This window comes from Cyprinus carpio, chromosome B20 (genome assembly GCF_018340385.1).
Source record: "Cyprinus carpio isolate SPL01 chromosome B20, ASM1834038v1, whole genome shotgun sequence".
Classification (NCBI taxonomy): domain Eukaryota; kingdom Metazoa; phylum Chordata; class Actinopteri; order Cypriniformes; family Cyprinidae; genus Cyprinus; species Cyprinus carpio.
The window spans coordinates 12,572,628-12,594,464 of NC_056616.1; the positions used below are offsets into that span (position 1 = coordinate 12,572,628).

Sequence of the window (21,837 nt, forward strand, 5' to 3'; positions counted from 1 at the left end):
CGTTCGAATAGAACAAACGACTGAAGCGATAAGAGAGACATACAAAATGTGCAGAGCAGGGGTTTGCGAGGACTGGAATTGAGAACCGCTGGGCTATATGACATTATAGTAAGATGTGACAATGCTAATGCAACATGCATTGCCGCTGATGAGTAGCTAAGCATCTCTTTAGCAAGCCGACGAGCAAACTGCCGCAAATTGAATTGAAAGTAAGATGCAGATGGTCAACACACAATCATCTTCATTAAAAGTAGTGTGACTAACCTATCTTTCCAGTGCTGATGCCGCGCACTCTCCTATTGCAGGCTTTGATCTTGAAATGAGCTGATAATGAATAAAATGCAGTGCTTCTCTTTTGATTTTGTAGACATGAACTCCGTTATATAGCGTGGGAATTGAAGATCGGATTTATATCCGTTTTGCAACGACACATTTATGTGGCCAAGTGTAAATGGAAATGTTTTACAAATCAGATGGATATCCAATCAGCGAAAATGCATGAAATGACCAGGTGTAAACAGGCCTTAACTGCGTCAGATAAGAGACGCATACCAAATGTGCAGAGCAGTGGGCCCCGAGAACGACTGCTTTAAAAAGTTGTAAATGTATCTAAATGACATTTCAGATGCAGTTATAACATAGCTTTTGTTGACACTGGTTTTATTTGATAGGTAACATCCTATGGTGTCTTATTATTTTAATGTGATGTAAGAATTTGACATAAAAGTTGACACATGCTTTTAATAATGTAGAATTAAATATGCCCCTGGAAATCAATTTGGGGTAGGGGTGGGGGGATAAAAGTTATTTATGCCACTGCTGTAAACTAATGATCACACAGAATATAAACTTCCAGGAGTCATCTGTCCACGACAGGCCTAAACCAGGCAGGGTCCCAACACACACAAACACACACATAAGGGAGTGCAAATGGGTGTGTCTGATAGGGAAGGAATGAGGATAGTCTGTTATTGCAGCAGTATGTTGCATAATAAAGGTAAAATCTTTTAATGTCTTCTGGCTGCGCTCATCTCTTTTCTTTCAGGCATGACTGAACACCATTTTCAGAGGAATTTCTTTTATTAAAAAAATTAAAAGAAATAAATGTTTCTCAGTATATTATGATTTTTATTTTTTATTATGAAATATATTGTTTTTTTTGACATTTAAAATATTAAAAGATTTCTTTTTCTAGCCCCTTAAAAATATCCAATTTTTTTGGCTGTCCGTTTACACTTTCTTTCTATTGTGACCTATATCCGGTTCATGTGTTTACACTTGCTATACCACCTGAAACATGCATTGTTGCATTTACCGCCTCCACATGTGCTTCCCCATGAGAATAATGTAACTTGTGCTGAGAAAACGAGTCAGAATGAGCAATTTAAAAAAAATAATAATAATTGGGTGGGGGTGGGGGGGAATGAAATACTCCATTAAAAGACCTTCAAAATGATTTGATTTGTTGGGAGTCACACCCATTTGAAGTCGATAGTGAAGTCCTCCGTCTTTTCTTATTATTAATTACTATAATAATAATCACAATACAGCTGTTTTTTTAATCTTTGTTATTATAAATAAGAACAGATGCAAAAAAATAAACAAACAAACAAAAAAAACAGTAGAAGAAATAGCCTAGATAGAAACAAATAACGCATTACTTTTATCATTTTATATCTAAACTAGAGCATTCATGTACGAAAAACAATCAAATGTGAAAATAACTAAAGTGTGTTCATTACAAATAAATCGATTATTAAAACTACAAAAGCAGTTCAATGAAGTGCAGCGAGTGATTCGCTCTTTTCTTTTATTTTTAGATTAACATCAATGATAAATGATACAGACTTCCTATACTGTAATGTAATGCATTGATCTAATATAATGTTACACATGAGAAGGTTTCCCCCAACAGTTCCGTAAGCATTCACTTAAGACAGAGCAGATGATGTTTGCGTGAACACTGAAATACTGTAATTCTGTATATGTGTGTATTTATTGGGATCGACAGCTGACAGTCAGCTCGAGAAGGGAGCGGAGAAAAGGTAATCCTCTCAGAAAATGTACAAATAAAGATAAATGTTTTGCCTGTAGCTCAAAATAGCCCGTGCGAATTTACACTAATTTTGCCAGCACGGGTCACATATGACGTCGTTAAACCGCGTAGAAGTACCAAATTTTTTATGCAGTTTTAATGACGTACAGAACACAATGCCTCAGAAAATCGATCTGCCTGTTTACATGAGAGTTGCATTGGCACATATCTGATTTATATCCGATTTATTTTCACATATGAATGAGGCCTGAAACCGATTTTGAAATATCCGAATGCATTCTTTTTTTTCTGTTTACACTGTCATAGAACAGATCCGATCTGTGTCACATATGAGCAAAAAATCGGAACCGATTTACATTTAACTGGCAGTGTAAACGAGGCCTTTGCGAAAGTAATATTACAAAATAAGCACACATAGGCACTCAATTGTATTTTGAGTTAACAAAAACAAAAAACAATATAGATCTGTGGGTAACAATTTACAATGACTTTCATTAGCAAACATTGTTAATAGATGAGAAGTTAATAAACATTAAAATATGGATGAAACCACATGACTTTCATGCCTAAACTCGCATATGTGTTTTAACTAATGATCTGTTTTACATAATAATCAGCATTATGTCATTAAGTCTGTTAATGTTATGCAACAGAACAGACATCTCAAGACATGTTCTGTAAAGTTAAAACTACAACTATTGCCAGCTGAAAACGACAAGCTCATGGACCAAGCTTGCATCATTCTAGAGGTTAGGCTAATTTTTCTATTTGAATTGACAGCCTTGTTGTCAATGGCCAAACCTCAGCTGAACCCACTGTGTCTGCTAGATAGCATTCCTATTAGGAGAAAGATTCATAACATGTCATCTCAGTGCTCTACTCACTCTGAATTCAAAGCATCGGACTGATCCACAGTTCTGCAATCTGCCATTCTGCCTTGTGGCTCTCTCTGCACGTGTGTGTATGCACATGTCCTGGATTTGTGTTTACTGGGGGTTTGACATCTAATCCGGAGTGTTTCACACTGTAGGTGTCTGCTTTAATTAGGGCATATTGATCATGATGCCGGTCCTGCCCCTCTGCAATTTCATTTACTGTTTTCAGATGCAGCTGTTCATTTTATTTTAACTTTGTACTGAGAGTTTCCAAGCTGTAAAAGGAATTCTGGGTCATTATAATTAGTGGTCGACCGATATTGTTTTTTTGACAGCCGATGCCAAAATTTTGGAAAGTGGGGAGCCTATATATATATATATATATATATATATATATATATATATATATATATATATATATATATATATTTATTATTACTGTTAAGATTTAAGAAATTTGAAATAATTTGACAATGGATTAAAAAATAAATGTGTAAAATAACTTAAAATGACAATATTTTTCACAAATAAATAAATATTTAATTCAAATATAATTAAAAACGAAGTAAACATTGTAACCAACAGGGCACTCAGTATTCTGGGAAATTTGTGTGCATTGGGAATCATATTTTTCAAATAAAGCACGGGTAACACTCATTTTACATACAGCACACAGTAAAAATGACATGAATATGACAGTGGGCAAATGCAAAAAGTGCAGCGTAATTTGAAAACGTGAGTTTAAAGTTTAAAGCATTCAATTCACACGACCGACCGTCACACAGAGAACATGCTGGATAAAAATGCACACTTCACAAGATCTCACAGCTGGATTCGACTAAGTTTGCAAGGTTTGTGAAATTAAATGTTCAATAGTTATACATAGATTTGTTTAAATTATATAAATGCGTATTTGCTTAATGATGACGGCAAACGAGAAAATATTATAATGTTTGCCTTTCTATTACTAATATAAAAGCAATCGTTGTAATTTTTTTGTATACATTAATTCCTTTGTTTGACCGTTCTATCGGATTATTAGACAGACTTCTATCTGTATTAGACAGAACTGTTAACAACAACTGTAAACAAGAGGGAGAATGTGAGCACTATGTGCTCAGGCACTGCTGTCATTCTCAGCAGTCAAAATAAAAGTCCTACCTTGAACACATCGGCCAAGTAGAAAAACTTATTGGCCAATGCTGATATTTGAAAAAATGCCAAATTTCGGCCAATATATCGGCCTTGACGATATATCGGTCGACCACTAATTATAATGATTATGAATATTGTGCTGTTTGATCATGTAGCCTGCAAGTTACAAAATCAAGGATTTGAATGGTCAGTTGTCAACCAGATTATCACCTATTTACTTTTTGAAATGTGAAAAGGGGTCATATGATGCGATTTCAAGTTTTCCTTTCTCTTTCCGTGTTACAAGCTCTTGGTGCATAAAGAAAATCTGTAAAGTTGCAAAGACTAAAGTCTCCCATCCAAAGAGATATTCTTTATAAAAGTTAAGAGTCAACCACTTCTACCTAAAATGGCTCGTTTTAACATGCCCCCACATGTCTACATCACTATGTGGCAAGATTTGCATAACGTCACCCAAATGTGCATGCAAAGAAAGAAGGCATAACTTTTTTTCTTTCTGTTGCCGCTGCTGCCATGTTGTGGAGACGCTGTGTTTCGTTGCGAAAGCAAAACTACTTTCTTTGGCCTTCCAAAAGAGGACACGACTAGAAATCAGTGTTTAAGTTGTATTTCAACACTGTTCCAGAACAGTCCAACCCAAATATTCAGATGTGTGTTGAGCATTTTATGGAGGAGGGGGACTGTTTCCTGAACCAGTAGCCTGCAATGCATCTTTGCACAATGGGTGTTTCTATAAAGTTGAGCACTTCAAACTTTGCAAGGACAGTCTGGAGCTTCTGAGTCACAGCCTATAAGTATGTTTTTTATATTTAAATAATTTGCCAATGATGATTCAAACTCGAGTTTTGAGCAGTGTAGAGTAGGCTTGTTTTTTGTTGTTTCTCCGATCACAAATGCAGACATGGTTTTATGTTTATGCAGCGCGATACGCAATGCGTAAAAAGACAGTATAAGTCATTATAATCAGTAATTATGTGCCCACTGCATGCAACAAATGCCTCGTTTGGAATGGGTTTTATTGGTTTTGTCTTGTCTATTGATGTCTGGATCGCGAACACATCTTTCTATTTAACCGGATCTTCTTAGTGAACCGGTCGAACCAGTTCACTAAATCGAACTGAATCGTTTGAAACGGTTCGCTTCTCCAGTACGCACTAATCCACAAATTACTTAAGTTATTTGGTTTATAAACGTACCTTACACTCCCTCTGATCCGAAATAAATCAATATCTCGAGTTATTCAGTTCCTGTGTTCCTGTGTTGTGTTCCCGAGTTATTGTGTTCCTGTGGCTCAGTGGTAGAGCATTGCGTTAGCACCGCAAAAGGTTCGATTCCCAGGGAACACATGTTAGGTAAAAAAAAAATAATAATGTTAGCTTGAATGCACTGTAAGTCGCTTTGGATAAAAGCGTCTGCTAAATGCATAAATGTAAATGTAAAATGTACTCCTAACAGTACATTGACTGAAGTTCTAAAAGAGAACCGATGATGGGATATGTACGAGCAGAGCAGCTGGACTGAGTCTCGTATTGCTGGCCTGGGAAACGGCATAGTATGTTATGGGGCGTAACATTTCCGTCACACGCTTGAGGCATTGGGCCAATCACAACGCACTGGATAGTTGGCCAATCAGAGCACACCTCGCTTTTCAGAGCGATGAGCCTTGTAAAAATCGACGCGTTTCAGAAAGGTGGGGCATAGTGGAGAAACAATAATGTACTTTATATGGAAAAATGTGTTTTGTGAATCTTAAACAGCATAAACACATTGCATTACACAAATATACAAAATAATGTTCTTTTTAGCAGCATCATATGACCCCTTTAAATCCGGTCTTGCCCACAGCCATTTTAGGTGTTTTTAGAACCTCTTAGAATTGATTTGACACTTTCTGTTGGGACGTGAGGACACATTCGTGACTTTTCCTTTGCTGATCAAACAGAGGAACCGTCCTCAACCAATGAGCTTTTATGTTAGTGGCACATGAAAGTGCTGTCAGAAATTTGAGGTTACCCTGCATGGCGGGTTGCCCCACAGCTCTGTAATGGCATCAGTGTCACAGCCTCCTTTAGCGAGAGAGCGTGCCCTTCTTGTTTAATCTCGTCCTTTCTGTGCGTGTGACTCAGGCAGCCAATGAAGACCAGTGTATTGAGCTGCTAACACGCTGTTGTTGGGGCGATTTGAACTAGACACAACCTCATCTTCCTCTCCCTCTTGTGGCTGTAGCTTCTCACTTTATTTTGTGAAAGGCGAGTGTGAGCTAAGAACACAAATGTCCCCCAGAATCATGTGTTGAATATTTTAGAAATGCTAGAAACTTGGCACTTACCCTAATGTTATGAGTTATAAAATGTCTATCAGATGAGCCTTTCTTTCTTGAGTTGTCTTGTCTATGTAAAGAATTTGTCCTAATGCTGTTTCACAGTCTCTGCAGTTTTTAATCATTTTATGGAGTAATTTAGTTTCTTTAAAGAAAAACGGCAGACAAAAATACTTTTCAGTTTCAGTCCATGTAAGAAAAATATCCTTTTCATTTTAAATTAATTTGTTGAATTAAATTCATTAAATTGTACTTGGCCTTCTGCTGTTTTATTTTAGCCTGGTGTTTATGATCCACTTCTGGTTTCCAGAAATTTCTTTGTTTCTTTTCATTGGTGGACTGATCAGTTGCTGTTACATGATGTAGTCAATGATATTTTAGTATTATTTGTATGCTATTGTAGTAATTATTGATATTTAGAATTGTTTTTTTTTTTATTTATATTTTACTTAAATGTTTAGTAGTTGTATGTGCTTTTGTCATTTTTATTAGTTTTGTTTTAAATATTGCTGTTTAGCCTTTATTTCACTTTAAGGTTTAGTCATTTTGATGCTTTAACCTTAGACCCGTTTCATTTCAATTAGTTGCCAGGGAAGCATTTCTACTAAGTTTTTATGTTTTAAATTTCAGCTTTATTCCAGTTAATGAAAATAATTTTTGATTTAGTTAATTGTAACAATGCTGGTATGCTAGAGGTGGGAGCTATGAATGTGACTATCAGTATTATGTTGTTCCCTGATATGGATTTTGCTATACCGTGGATACCGTAATATTAGGGCTGTGCGAAAAAATCAAATGTGCGATTTTCATGTGCATCTCTTCAGTAAAGGCGCTCCTGTGATTAGTAGTAAATCTTCAGCACGTGCTTTCAGATGGAGCAGCATTTAATACACCGAGCCATAGTGTACTGACAAGCTACACAAAATTGCGTTCTTAAATCGGCACTGAATCACCTGCGATTATGAACCTGATTTTGCATAGCTTGTTAGTGAACTACGGCTCTGTGTAGTAAATGCGCTCCATCTGAAAGCACATGCTGCAGATTAACTACTAATCACAGGAGCGCATTTACTGACGAGATGCGCATGAAAATCGCATTTGATTTTTTTGCACAGCCCTACGTTATATATTCAATTTGGCTCTGCTGTGGATGTGGCGCGATGTGACACGACAAATCCATGACAGTAAACTGATGCCGCGTTCTATTTCTGATAAACTCCAGTGCTCTGACACAATGGACCATTTCAAATATTCATAAGAGAATCGTGAAAAAATTACAAACATTATAGGTACATACAGCTTGCACTGATTACATTTATTTATGACTGAATTTGATTCATATTTAACACATTTCTGACATGCAGTGTGGAACTTGACAAAGGTCTGGCCTTAAAAACAAGATAAAACAATCATTCTGTAATTATTTAAAAGCTGTTGTTTGCTTTTTCATGTCATCTCTCTTCCTACTCCTTTTCTTGCCATTGATATCATTACAAATTCATTCACTTTCCTTAATGCTTCCTGCTTAACTGTCATCCTTTGCATAGAGGAGCTTCTCAAATATGAATGGTGACCATCACAAGGGGTTTGAATCTGAAAGGACTGAGGAGCTATGTACTGTATGAGAGAGACAGTCCTCTAAAAACCTCCTACACTTCTGTGCTTTTAAAAAGCCTTCTTTTAGGAGACGGCCTATGATTTATCAAGCACTATCTCTGGAGAGGCCGACTTTCTTTTAGCCCTCATGAAACCTGTTTCCTTTTGGATAAAATGAAATCTCTTTTTTCTGTTAAGATATGCACCAGACAATACACTTACGTTTATTACATAATTTAAAATAAACTTATTTATTTATTAAACTTAATTATTTAAGTATAATGAGGCCTACAAGCATGATTTAGACCTTATGGTAAGTAACTGTTTTCATGGAAGCACTTGGTATTTCAGCTTTGGGACAGAGCTGTCTTGGAGGAACATCATAATTGTAATGAATTTTTACTTGAACTGGAATCAAAACGTTTTTTTAATCAGTTTTGGGTCATATTAACACTGAGGGACTTATATAGTTACCCAGAGTCTCATAGCATTACGTCACTGATGTCAACAAACATCCAAGATTTTAGTCCACACAACCCTCTCCATAATGGGCTGATTACAGCACTCTATTTAGATGTGAAGTTACACAATTTTCTATATAATATTTTTTGCAGTGAGTGAACCTTGTAACTGTGATGTCACAGTGATGGTCCCCACATAAAATAAATATTTTAATGTAAGGTCTGCTGATTAAAATTTAGAATCACAACCACAACATAAAGGGAAATGATCAACATTTATGATTTTATGGCATAAATTAAATTTGCAGCCGTACATCCTGTTCATGCCGCCAGCAACATTGAATGCATGATGTCATGTCATCATACATTATGCATTGGCCACTTTTTCTTTTGAGGGGGCATTCAGACTACTGAACATTGTAAAGGTCATATTAAACATGCACATGCAGACAAATGAATTTTTGAATAAACCTTAAGAGCGGATGGTTCTTGAAGGAGCGGTTCACACAAAATTGAACATTCTGTCATTTACCCAACCTCATGTTGTTCCGAATTTGTATGAACACATGAAGACATTTCGAAGAATGTTTTAACCATTTTTTGCCCATGCAATTAAAGTCAGTGAAGTCCAAAAACTCTATTATTTATTCTATGTAATAAACAATGAAAACCATTCCTTTAAAGCAGATTGAATTTAATTATAGCCTATGCATTTCACTGAGTTATTTGCCTGTATAAATATAAAGTTAAGCCAATCTTATTAGGGTTTGTCACAATGTCTGTCTTTCGAGGGCTTTATATGGCATTTGAGTTTTTTTATTCTCAAACGAGGATAATTCCAGGTAATAAAATCTACTTTAGCATGTATTATTTAAAATGGTCTATTATTTCATTTCCATTATTTTTTATCTTAATGGCACTTCCATCTTTTCATGGCCTTTTAACATGGTAGCATCAATAATACATAAACACATCTTTTTCATATTTGAGAGTAGAAGAGTGTGTCGGTGTCGGTGCAGCACAGACCAATTTAAGAATCATGAATTGTTGGTATTAAATTTTCTTGGAGTATAATTGAGTCCTGCTAAATTTTTATAATTCACTTATACTTTATCAGGTTGGGTAATTGTAATCTCAAAAACTCCCACATATGTTTATGTTAGTAAACCTGTTTAGTTTATTCATGGGATTATCAGTGTGCTGTGCTGTTTAGTTGATTTGTAACATCTCACACTCACAGTTTTTACAGGTCATGATGTCCTTGTCTGATCTTTGTCCCATCCTTTACGGCATGCACCCATCAGCCTCCTCCGGTCTGGGTGCACCATCTGCTTTCTCGAGGGAGCTTTATTCTGGAGGGGACCTGGTGATGCACCCTTCACAATTCTGATGAGAGAAGCACCCTCCCTTCGTCGTCTTCCTCTGATTTTCTTTTTCTCTCACTCACACGCTCTCTTGCTCTCAGCAGTCACACAGCTAGCGTGACTACTGAAGGCTGTTCGCTGCAGGGAACCCTTGCCTGCTACTGTTGCTGAGTGGGTTTGAACGAGACACATTCAAAGGATGTGTTTGCTGTAGCACTACGAGCGATTCCTGTGACATGAAGAAGTTTGTGACTATTGTTCTTCGAGGCCTGGTCAGCTTGTCTATCAAACCTGGAGATAAAACCTGGAGCAAGGAGCATGCCCGGCAGCTGAAGAGAGAGGCCAGGAGAAGACGGACTGCATCTAAGTGGGGAAAGGTGATGCAAAATAGATGTCCTGCTTGGACATGAGAGGGGGAGAGTGTTACTAACCTGTGCCTCTCAGATACGGCTGGACAGCAAAATCATTTAGGTGTTTTCATGAAATCTTCATCACAAGTAGTTCAGGTAGTAAGTCAGTCAGTGCTAGTAAAAAGTCTGTATTTTAATTTAGTGAGAAATGTAGGTTAATTCTTCTCATAAGTGAAGACCACACCATATGAGCTGCTTTCTTTATAAATCCAAAATTGTTGCTTACAGTATTGTATTGTACATGTAGTACAGCCTTTCAATGAGACTATAACTCTAATCATAAAAATGTAGTCAAGTTCTGCCTAAAAGTAACAAATCTCTTGCATGATTTCATACACTCTGTGCCAAGACAGACATTGGTTTCTGTTCTCCACCTCTGTCTGCTAGGATTTGTAATATTGCCCTTAATAGAATTGCTGTAGCATTATGGATCTGATTGGACATATTAAGATAGCGACAGGAGAGGCAAGTTGTGGGCCCTGCAAAGATTGGGGGTCTAGATGTTCTCATCTCTGCTGGCAGAATTGGTCATTATTCATTTTCATTGTTCAGATTAATCAAGTAAGAGTTGACTGTCTGGACAACTGAATTATACATGCCCTCTTCCTATGCTGAAAGGAAGAATTTGATTTTCCGAGGTAACATTTTATGCACTTTTCAAAAGAATAAGATTGTGAACTGTGACGTGCAGGTTTTTTCGTTTCTGCTTTATTCGCTGGAGTGCTGCAGTGTTGTGATATTTTTGAAACGCTTGAGTGTTTCAAGTGAAATCAGCTTTAGCATTCAACATTTGAAGACATTTTTTATGAGATTTGAAACCAGTAGGCTGGATGCTTACTCGAGAAGATCTCTCCGTTACACAAATGCAAGAAGGCGGCTGACGATAATTTTGCAGGTCTTGGTTCTTACAGATATTTGCAGATGAATGGTTTAGATGTAGCCTTGAGCTTAAAATTTGATGTGCTATGCTTGGCTTTTTAATAAAATGTTTATATTTAGTGGTTATGAGGGTCCATATTTATATTTCTAACTAAAATAACCTCAAGTGAACCTTGGTGCATCTCTCGTCACATTTCTCTGATTTAAGGTTTTGGCCATTTGGTGCCACCAAGAGGATTTTTAAATTTAGATGCTGCAAACTGATGATTTTTGAAAAAAAAAAAAAACCTCTAGCCAAAACATCTTCAATTTATGTTGTGTTTGGACCAAAAGTGGAGGGTTTTCTGAAAATGTTTATGTCCCAGGTAAGTATAAACACTAGAGCAAAGTATGTAACCTATAATTAACTTTTTAAATTTATTTTCTTTTTATAAATTTAACTGACTTTAATTTGATGAGTCTGTTCAATGCAGTGTATTGTTATGCATTTCTCCCACACCTTTGGTTTCTAGCAGGCGAGGAGACATTTCTCATGGACAGACATAGAGCAGAAGAGGTTTACCACTGCGACCTGCTCTATAAAAGTTACCTTCTAAAACACAGTTTATTTTCAATGAGGTGCGAACGGTCACATAAATCAGAGTGGACATAATCCTGTAAAAGCAGTAAGAGACCAAGAAGTACACAACATTTTTCCCCCCCTCTGATGAAAAGCTGAAATCTGAGCTGGTGTGAGGACAAAATGCTTGAACTTTCTTTTGTGTGTCATACAGTCACCAGCCAAGAACTGCTGCTCTTCTTCACACTGACTGAGATGGGGGTTTCTGCATCTTACTTGGATAACAAATCCCGTCACTTAGCGGGAAAGATCAGACTTCAGAACTCTGATTATTTTCACTAGAAAACCATACGAGACCATTTTGTCTAATCACCTTTTTTCAGGATTTTTCATATCTACATCTGTGGTCATATTCAAATTGGACATCTGTTCATAACTTCAAACTTGGCTATATGAAGGTTTTCATACTTCTACCCTAGTCCTTCCTCATTCTGCCTGTTTTGTGCTCTATCCAGAAATTCACATCCCTCTTCCATGTCTCTTTTTCACTCTGCTGCTGTCTGTATTTTACTGAATAAATATTTAATAGACAGTGGAACAGGGTATGTGTAGAATATTGTAAAGCATGTCCTTTTAAATTCTGTGGAAATCTGATGTTTTATGTAGAATTCTGGGCTGCAGAGTTCTACCAAGCCTTCTTGTGTGTTTCTCTTGCCATAGCTTCCTGAATCCGATCCATATCATCCAATAAAATGGACTCATTTCTTTCTATAAACCACTTTAATTTTCTTCATCCTCATTACGAATTATGTTTTAAAATGAAACTTGATCTTAATGGCATTACTTTAGAGTGTAGAAATTAGAAGAATAACAGTAAACCTCAGAACACTCATGATGAATGATGTGCGCGTTTGTTGTTTACTGAAATCCCTTTTGACAATATAACTCATTGGGACTTTATCTAGCACTCTGTGTGCGTAACTTCCGCAGAAGTTGGCTGCAGTTAGTGCCGGTGCTCAGATAAACGTGTCATTCTGTTTGATGCAGTAACAGTGCGTGTACTGAATGCAAAAGTGCGACCGTGTGTTTGTCTCTTGCACTTCTCTGCACTGCTTGAGACCTTGACATAATGACAAACCTTACGTTGTCTGTCAGGCATGGTGAATTTTTAAATAAGTTGAACAAAAGTGTGTTTCTCTCTCACACACACAAGCTTTTGTAATGCCAAATCATTGCTGACAGGTGTTTTCTACAGTATTGTTTTTGCAGCACCTGTACCCTCTCTCTCCTATTGGTCCTTGCTATATACTTTATTTTTCTGTATATGTTAGTATATTTTTATTATTTTAACAAACTCTTTTGGGAATGGGAATCTTTTTAATTAAATTTAGTTAAATATCTGGGCAGTGAGTGAGTCAGATATTAAATCATTAACAACTCAAATGAGCAGCACATGAGCACCATTTGTTTGTGAATCAGATGATAGTGGCTTCTTTTTTTTGCTGCATGCAGTCACTGAGGAAAATGCAATAGTCATGTATTTATTGTCTTTGTTCCATTTTGTGACACACAGTCATTTCACATTGAGTCTAGTCAACAGACTCCACTCAAAATACATTTTTTTTGTGCTGTATTCAGCAGCAGCACAGGATATTCGCTGAGTAACGATACAAGGAATTATTGTTTAGACCAAGTTTCTTTGTAGATTTGTTGATTAAATTATATTTAGTTAGTGTTTAAAGTAAATTAAAGTAGTAGTCCTGTTTGACTTTTTCTTGGGAACCCAATATCCATGTTCCATGTTTGTGTTTGCAGTGTTTTAAATCTTCTCTGAGGGTCTTTCCTCAGATTATCCAGCTTTCCCACAGGTCACTTGGATCCATTTACACTTGAGTGTTTTGCTCTCCCTGCAGTTTTAGTTTGCACCTTTCTTTGTCCTTTACACACATTCTCTGTGCACGGCCTACATATTTCCATTCTAGTGTTGCGGCACACAAAATCCATTGTTGCGTGAATACACAAAAGAGTCATTTTGATGTTTCGAAAAACCTTGTGTGTGGCCTAAATATTTTGGTCCTAGTGTTTCTCCACACAGAGTTCACTGAAACTGACCTGATCCAATTGTTGCTTTCAACTCTATGCACAAAAGAATGTCAGTGTTTCTACATTTGACAGGTTTGCTTCAGCGCAAGAGCTCTTTCTTCTCCTACACACCTGTGTTTTGAACTGCCCTCCATTCAAGAGAAAATAATGTAGGATTGGCCTTTCTGGATGCTTTGGAAGAAGAGGGAATTTAAATGGATTTTGTAAGAATTGCACGTCTCCAACACTTAGGGTATAAATTTAGAGTATTCATTACTGCACTAATACTGCTAGGAGTGTTCTTAACCCACCCAACTAGCAGTCATTGAGACTAAATTAATAATGGCTGTGTCCACACTTACTCCTGAGTCTTATCGTGATGCTAAATTTGCATATTTGTGTGAGCCACAGAGCAATGCATGTTTTATTGCTCAGTAATTGATGGCTATCCTTTGACTATAAAGTGCAAAAGATAATTTATTTGAATTAGAAATCTTTTGTAACATTGTTTTATTATTGTTTTCTGTTTCTAATGATCTGAAAACAATCATGATCTGAAAACAATCAACTTGACAACTTAATAATTTAAGTACTTTATCTAACATGACGTGTGAAGAAAATTAAAAGACAAGGTAAATATATGTGAGCAGAATATTTGTGGTGTTTTCAAGTTGTAAATGTTTGTCAAATTATGCTAAATGCACGAATGTGTATTTAGTATACATGCTAGCTAGCTATAAAAATAAGCCCTGCCTAGACTGACAGATTAGTCAATGTATTTAAAATGTAATTTCCATTACAGAATGTTATTAAAAACACTACATCATTTGTGATGTGATGGAAATGGTACCTGACTTGGTAACCAGTAATGTATTACTTATATTAAACTCTTTTCAAACACACTTTACGACCTCAGTGCCAAAAGCACCCATAGCTGAAAAACCCATTTATCAAGTTGTCTTGGACATACTTGCTTTTCTCTTAAGACTCAGCACCACACAAAGGTCAGGCTTACTTCTCATTTGGAATTATGTCAAGTAATGTGATACTTTAGACTTCTACAGTGGGGGAAATATTTTTTTGATACCCTGCTGATTTTGTAAGTTTGCACACTTAGAAAGGCAAAGGGTCTGTAATTTTTATGGTAGGTTTATTTTAATGGATGGACCAAAAAAACTGGAAAAAACATTATATAAAGGTTAGAGATTGATTTGCATTTCAGTGAGTGAAAGAAGTATTTGATCCCCTACCAACCAGCAAGAATTCTGGCTCCCACAGATTGGTTATGTGCCCATGTGGAACACAGACTAGTCCTGTCACTTTAAGAAGTTACTTCTAATGTCAGCTTGTTAGGTGTATAAGACATCTGTCCACACACTATGTATCTTCCATTCCAACCTCTCCCACCACCATGGGCAAGACCAAAGAGCTGTCAAAGGATGTCAGAGACAAGATTGTAGATCTGCACTTAAGGCAGTTGGGACCGTAGTCACCAAGCAAAACATTGGTAACACACTACGCTGCAATAGACTGAAATCCTGCAGCGCCCGCAAGGTCCCCCTGCTCAAGAAGGCCAAAGAACATATAATGATTCAGAGCAGTGCTGTGGTCAGATGAGACCAAAATTAAGCTCTTTGGCATTAACTCGACTCGCCGTGTTTGGAGGGAGAGAAATGCTGACTATGATCCCCAGAACACCCTCCTTACAGTCAAACACAGAGGTGGAAACATTATGCTTTGGGGCTGTTTTTCTGCTAAGGGTACAGGACAACTTCACAGCATTGAGGGGCTAATGGACGAGGCCATGTACTGTAAAATCTTGGAGGAGAACCTCCTTCCCTCAGCCAGAACACTGAAGATGGGTGATGGATGGGTCTTCCAGCTTGACAATGACCCGAAACATACTGCCAAGGCAACAAAGGAGTGGCTCAAGAAGAAGCACATTAAGGTCATGGAGGCACCTAGCCAGTCTCCAGACCTCAATCCTATAGAAAATCTGTGTAGGCAGCTGAAACTTCGAGTTGTCAAACAACAACCAAGAAAGCTTAAGGACTTAGAGAGGATGTGTTTTTTCTTGTTTTTTTGGTTGATGTTCTCTATCTATACATTAAAAACCTACCATAAAAATTAAGTGGACAACTTTTTTTTTTTAGTCCATACTCATAATATCAAGGATAGTAAAAGGACACTGTTTGGTATAGTGTGTTTGTTTAAATACTTGCATGAAAGCGGCAGTGCAGTGCCGTATAGCAGAAAGTAGACGATAATGCTCTCCTCTTCTCTTTAGGGAGCTAATGTTTACATCACCCCTCTTCTTGATCTTCCTCTCTGCCTTTCTCGCTCTTTCTCTCTTCATTTTGCATCAAACCATCTGTCTCTCCTCTGTCACACTGCACTTAGAGCAGCACTAACCAGCTCACCACACCTGTCAGTCACTATCAATCTAACACGCCCAGGCTCCTCCCTCTATCAGAGTGAGTTATAGCTGAGGGGAGGGGCTAGAAATCTCATCAGCAACCATAATGTGTTGTATAGTTGTGCTATATCTTCCTGTATGCAACAACTTAAGATGTAAAGCTCTTAAAAGCAATGTTTAAAATGTAGATGCACTGCATGATGTTGTGTGGGGAAAAAATAACTAAACAGCAAAATAATCCATGACTAATGTTGTTTGAGTTGTTTTTGAGCAATGACACTGCCCCCTAGTGTACTTATGAGTGAGTGGGAATGCCTGCTTTTCAGTCTTTGGTATGAAATATTAAAAATATTCTCTCTTTTTGTCTCCCAGATGATTTTAACGGTGTATTTGAGTGATGGGGAGCAGGCGCTGACAGAGGTGCCCATCACTCCAGAGACGACGTGTCGTGATGTGGTGGAGTTCTGTAAGGAGCCAGGAGAAAGCGGCTGCCACCTGGCCGAGGTTTGGCGTGGAAATGGTGAGTTCCCCCATTACAAAAATGTTTGTATCCCCATCCCTCCTGTCCTTATCCATTTATAACAAGTGAACACAGTAATTGTAAGTGCAGGATATGAAGAAGTCTTTCATTGAATGTAGTTCTTAAACTAAAATGTGAAAAATATTGACAATGTGAAAGCACTCAGCTTTACTTGAAATCATTTGTACAGACTCCAATACCCTCTGATTTTCTTACCTTCCCACTCTGGCTGTTTCTTTCAGTAAAAAACATTCAGTGCTTTTATTCTTTCTAAGATGCTCACGATCAGTTTTTTGAAGAATCTGGCTGCAAAGAAAAACAAGCTCACTTAGTCCTTTCAGACATAACTGCTACTTCTGTTCTGACAGATGGGTCCATTTTTTCCCTTCATTTTTCCATTTCCCTTGATGATAGTGATTTGTATAAACAGCTGTGTGACAGAAATGTTATCTTTGCTCAGGGAGCCACCTTTCAAAAGGCCTTCCATCAGCACTGTGTCCTTTCATCTTGAAGTGCATCTGTCATTGAAATTGTGATGAGCCCAGTTATTTTACAGCAGGTGATGGATTGCACAAGATTCGTCATTAGTGTCTGGTTACTAACTCGATATTTTGCCACACCAAATCTTTTATTGTGGTGCTCAGCAGTTTAGGCTGTTTTATAAGACTCTCAAAATAATTATTTTAGAATATCAGTAATTATTGATAATTAATATTTATTTAGAGTACTTAATAAATTTGACTTTTCTCACTTTATTTGTTAATGTCCCTTAAACCTGTGTGCTTTTCTGATATTCTCCACTTTCATACTTTATTCTATTTTTCTGTCATTTTATCCCATTCCACTTTGGATGGTTGCCAGGCTTCCAGATGTCCCTCCACCTGTTAGCAATATCCAAATTTTGTTTTTCCCCATCCATGTTTTTGTTGCCCACCCAGCCCCACCACAGTCCTCTGGCTGGACGCCACGTTTGATTCAGTTTCACGTCGTCTTTGTTCTCTTGATCCCACTGTGTCTGTTCCTCTGTTCTTTCTCTTCAGGTGTGGCTTTAAGTGTGTAACATTGGAATGAAACACTTCTCAGCAGGAGAGGATCTCTTTCCTGCTCTCTGTGAACACACTATCTCCTCATCTTTTTACAAACTTTTTTTCCTGAGGAACACAAAATTATGTTTCTGACCTTTCTAAAATTAGAGTGGCTTGTTGTTTTAATGCTGTCTTATGTATTCCCCTCTCCAGAGCGAGCCGTACCCTTTGACCACATGATGTATGAGCACCTGCAGAAATGGGGCCCCAGAAAGCAGGAGGTGAAGTTCTACCTACGCCATGAAGACTCGCCCACTGAAAGCAGCGATCAGGGTGAGAACACTCCCACTTGACTGGCTACAGGCCACGTCTCGCCCACTACCACTCTTCTGTCATTGGCTGACAGCGGCTGAATGTTTTTCATTCCCTTTTCAGTGGCCTCCAACATGCGAAAGAAAGAGACAAGCACATCCTGGCTGAACAATGCAGAGTTCTGTTCCTAAATCTTTTCTGTTGTGCTTTTCACAAAATGAATGATCTCAAAGTAGCTTTGAAAGTTTTAGTGCCTTCAAATTACAGTGAGCAAGGCATTGTCAACTGGAAAAAGAGTACCACAGTAAAATCATATCAGATACCATATTTAAGTGGTATAGCTGAAATGAATTCAAAGCATATCTCAAACTGAGAATGTAAGTTGAGTAAGGCTACAAAAATGCACAACTTTGGCAGCACTGCTGCGGTGATTAAGTAATATGTTACTGGTTATATAATCAAACACCTTGCCTCGCCTCTGTCAACACTTGCCTTTACTGGACAGGTACAAACACACATTCAGACAGCTTATGTGTAACTAATTACTTTCAAATTGAGACTATTATAACATAATAAAACTATTGCAAAATGGAAATTAAAAAAATGTTAATTGCGCAATATTTTAGGTTAATTTTTCATCATCTGAGAATTTATTTGATTAATTGGATAAAAATGACCAAAGGTAGATGAATGCAGGTTATACTATTGTTCATTGTTTAAAATATAGTTACATTTTATATTAAAATAAAAGTTTATTCACTGTTTTAAAGCAGAAGGACAAATTAAATCACTGAATCATAAATGTAAAAAAAAAGCACAAACTAAGTGTAAACTAGTAAAAAAATTATTTTTGGAAAAGCTGTTTTATTGCAATGTACGCTAGACAAATAAAACTGACTACCGTCACTTTATTGTATAGTGAGCAGGATTTTTGACCAATGAGATTTCACCCTGGGAGGGTTGCTTGCATCCCCACTGAACACAGTGTAATGCTGCTATATGCATTTCTTTATCCCATCATTTGTTTGTTTTCACTCTGTCTGTTCACATCCCAGTGAAGTTTTTCCTATCATTGTAGGCAGGATTAGCTTGTAGTGAGTGTCCACACGGATTAAGGCATAAACCTGAAACCCCTGTGTGTGGGAGGGGAAAACGTGGAAGTAATTCACTAAAAGCACAAGCTCCTTTCCCAGTGTCACATGGCAATAACAAATGGGCTTTTAAACTTCTCCTCCAGTCTTGTGATGATTCTGCCTCCGTTCAGCCAATGTATATAGATGCTTTTTGTGTTCTTTCATGATTATATTTCACAACTGAAACTGTTTTTGTTGATAGACTCATTGTATTTTATTTCTCCACTCTTAGGGAGCCAGCAGTCTCAGGAGCAGCCCAGCAGGAGAGGAGGAAGCAGCTCAGACATGCACAATGAGAACGGGGTTAGTTCATATCACATCCTCATCAAAATGTGGGCCTTCTTTTCTAATCTTAGTATTGTGGTTATTCCAAATGCATCCTAGGGGGTTGAATTCCACATGCTTATATTATCTTATGCTTTTCTGCTTACTGTAATGCAAAATAGCAGCTGCAAAGTTCTGGCTGAAATTGACACTCTTCAGTACCGAAGCGTTTCGATCACGTCACGTTATTCAGTTCTTCTCTCTTAACCCGAGCCAAACGCAGCCAGACCTGTCACGTCCCAGAATCACTCACCGTTTTCTTTCATATAAGCATTTGTCACATCACTCATTCTTTTTGTGATCGGCTTCCTGTAAAGAGTGGTCCACTGAGCTTGTCTCCTTCAACCATCTGGCTCAGATTACAACAGGGGAAAAGCCAGGCTCCAGAAAGCGGAACTAATTCCACCTTTCGGGAGAAAGATGACTGTAGACCACCAGCGTATGGAACAAGAAGACAAATGCATTTGATGGATAAATGCATTTATGCTTTTTTTCTTTTGTACAGCTGTCTTAGTCTTCAGAGATGGAGTGAAGGCACAGGTAGTTGGTCGGTGTGGGAGCTGATTAGTGATGCTGTTGCCACCCAGGCATGAAGTCTCCTCAGTCTCTCAGTGCTTAGCACACACTTACTTCTGACAGGTGCTGCCTTCCTGTAGGGACTGTTACACAACACACCTGTCTGCCTGTTTTGTCAGGTAGCCATATGGCTCTCATTTTTACTCTTTGTTTGTGTATCAAGAGGGGTTAACTTGTACAGCCTTGGCATTTGGCTAGTTTATCCAATGATCCTGAACATTCTTGATATCATTTGATTAAATGGTTTAGTTTGACAACTCAGGATTAATTTGCCATCTGTACTGAAGAAATAGAGGGTGAGACAGAATGATAATTGCTCTGCCATTATAATAGTTGACCTGAAAGAGATAGCTGATTGTAAAAGATAATGATTAAGAAGCTAAGAATGCTTACGTCACATCATCATTTCTGTTCTGAGATATTTTGGAGTGTAACAATGTGCTCTTGTCCACTCTCGGACACGACTGGCTTTTGGACTAATTCTGAGCCTCAGAGTACAGCTAAGATGGACTCCTGTCATATTTCGCAACAGCAGGTTTTTTTTTTTGTTTTGTTTTTTGGGGATGTTTAATCTGATTTCTCCCTCTGGCCTCATCTTAGTCTGTCTGCTTCTAAACATGAACAATCCCAAAGAATAAGCCCATCCCTGTACTTAAAGTAATACCCCTATTCCCTACCTCCATTCCAAGAATTCAAGGCAAGTCATCACTGGTGCACAAACACTGTGCTGATTCAGCAGCATGATATCTGTATATATGTGTGTGTGTATGAGAGAGAGTATAATTCTTTATAACCTCATAACACATTCTGTTGTGTTGTTATTCTCCCGTTACGTCTTTATTATTTTGTGTATTACACCCGTTTCATGACATAACAGCATTTAAGAGGATCATCCCCTTGGTTTTACAGCAGGGCTGTTTTCTCTGTTCTGACTTCTGTCTCTCTGAAGATGTTTCTCTCTCTCTCTCTCTCTCTCTCTCACACACACACAACCACGCCCAGCGTTCACAGTAGGGTAAATCCCTGAATGTGTAGCCAGCCTGTAAAAGGGAACATTTTTCTCCTTATGAAATAGTGGGTGGCCCCCTTTCTCTCATTTCCTCTCGCTGTCACTCCATCTGTTTTCTTTAGCGAGAGTCTCCTTTCTAACCGCGTGCCGTGTCAGAGGGTCACCGTGGCCCTGTCTGCAGTGGAGTGTGGCGGTGCATTCTGGGACCTTCAGTCCTTTTTGTCATTCCCCTCTACCTGTTCATTTTGTCTCATCTTTCATTCCATCCCTGCACACTTCACTCATCTACACAGCCAGGGCTGACTTTGTGCCCCCAGGGACAGCCTAAAAGGTAAGGATGCCTCTCCTCTCAATGCATAAAGAGACCGTCCTAATCAAGATCTCTTTTCAATAATACATTTCTGAACATTCACATGCTTCTAATGCTTTGCTATGGTTAAATCAGCTGTTGTTGATTCTGTGTGTGGTCCATTGTACTTGGAAAGTAATAAGAGCTGTCAGTCTTTCTCTTCTGTTGAGTCTTTGTGATCAAATGTGTAAAAGGCTGCTCTATGGTATGTAATAGAGCTAGAGTTACTGCTTATATAGAAAGATTGTCTGTCCATCATGCATACAGAGTTATGAGCTCCAAAACGCTGAACTTTGTGGGCAGATCATGTTTTATAAAGTTGAAGCTGTTCCTGTGTGTGGGCAGATACTCTCTCCAGGGCTTTACATGTTCCAGGATTTGCTGTTTCTTCACTCATCTTCATGCTTTTCGTCATG

At 37.9% G+C, this 21,837-nt stretch overlaps 1 protein-coding gene across 6 annotated transcripts in view; it reads left to right on the top strand.

Moving 5' to 3' along the window:
- Window positions 1-21,837, top strand: part of LOC109113857 (apoptosis-stimulating of p53 protein 1-like) — a 55,631-nt gene that overhangs the window by 6,446 nt on the left and 27,348 nt on the right. For 2 of the 6 annotated variants that reach the window (XM_042746691.1, XM_042746692.1), the window contains 3 exons: window positions 16,546-16,693; window positions 17,932-18,051; window positions 19,396-19,466. In XM_042746691.1, coding sequence (XP_042602625.1) covers window positions 16,546-16,693; window positions 17,932-18,051; window positions 19,396-19,466 — 339 coding nt within the window. Of the gene's footprint in view, window positions 1-9,693; window positions 10,205-16,545; window positions 16,694-17,931; window positions 18,052-19,395; window positions 19,467-20,319; window positions 21,404-21,837 lie in introns of those variants that run through there. The other 4 variants (XM_042746690.1, XM_042746689.1, XM_042746693.1 and 1 more) reach the window with 4 other exon arrangements.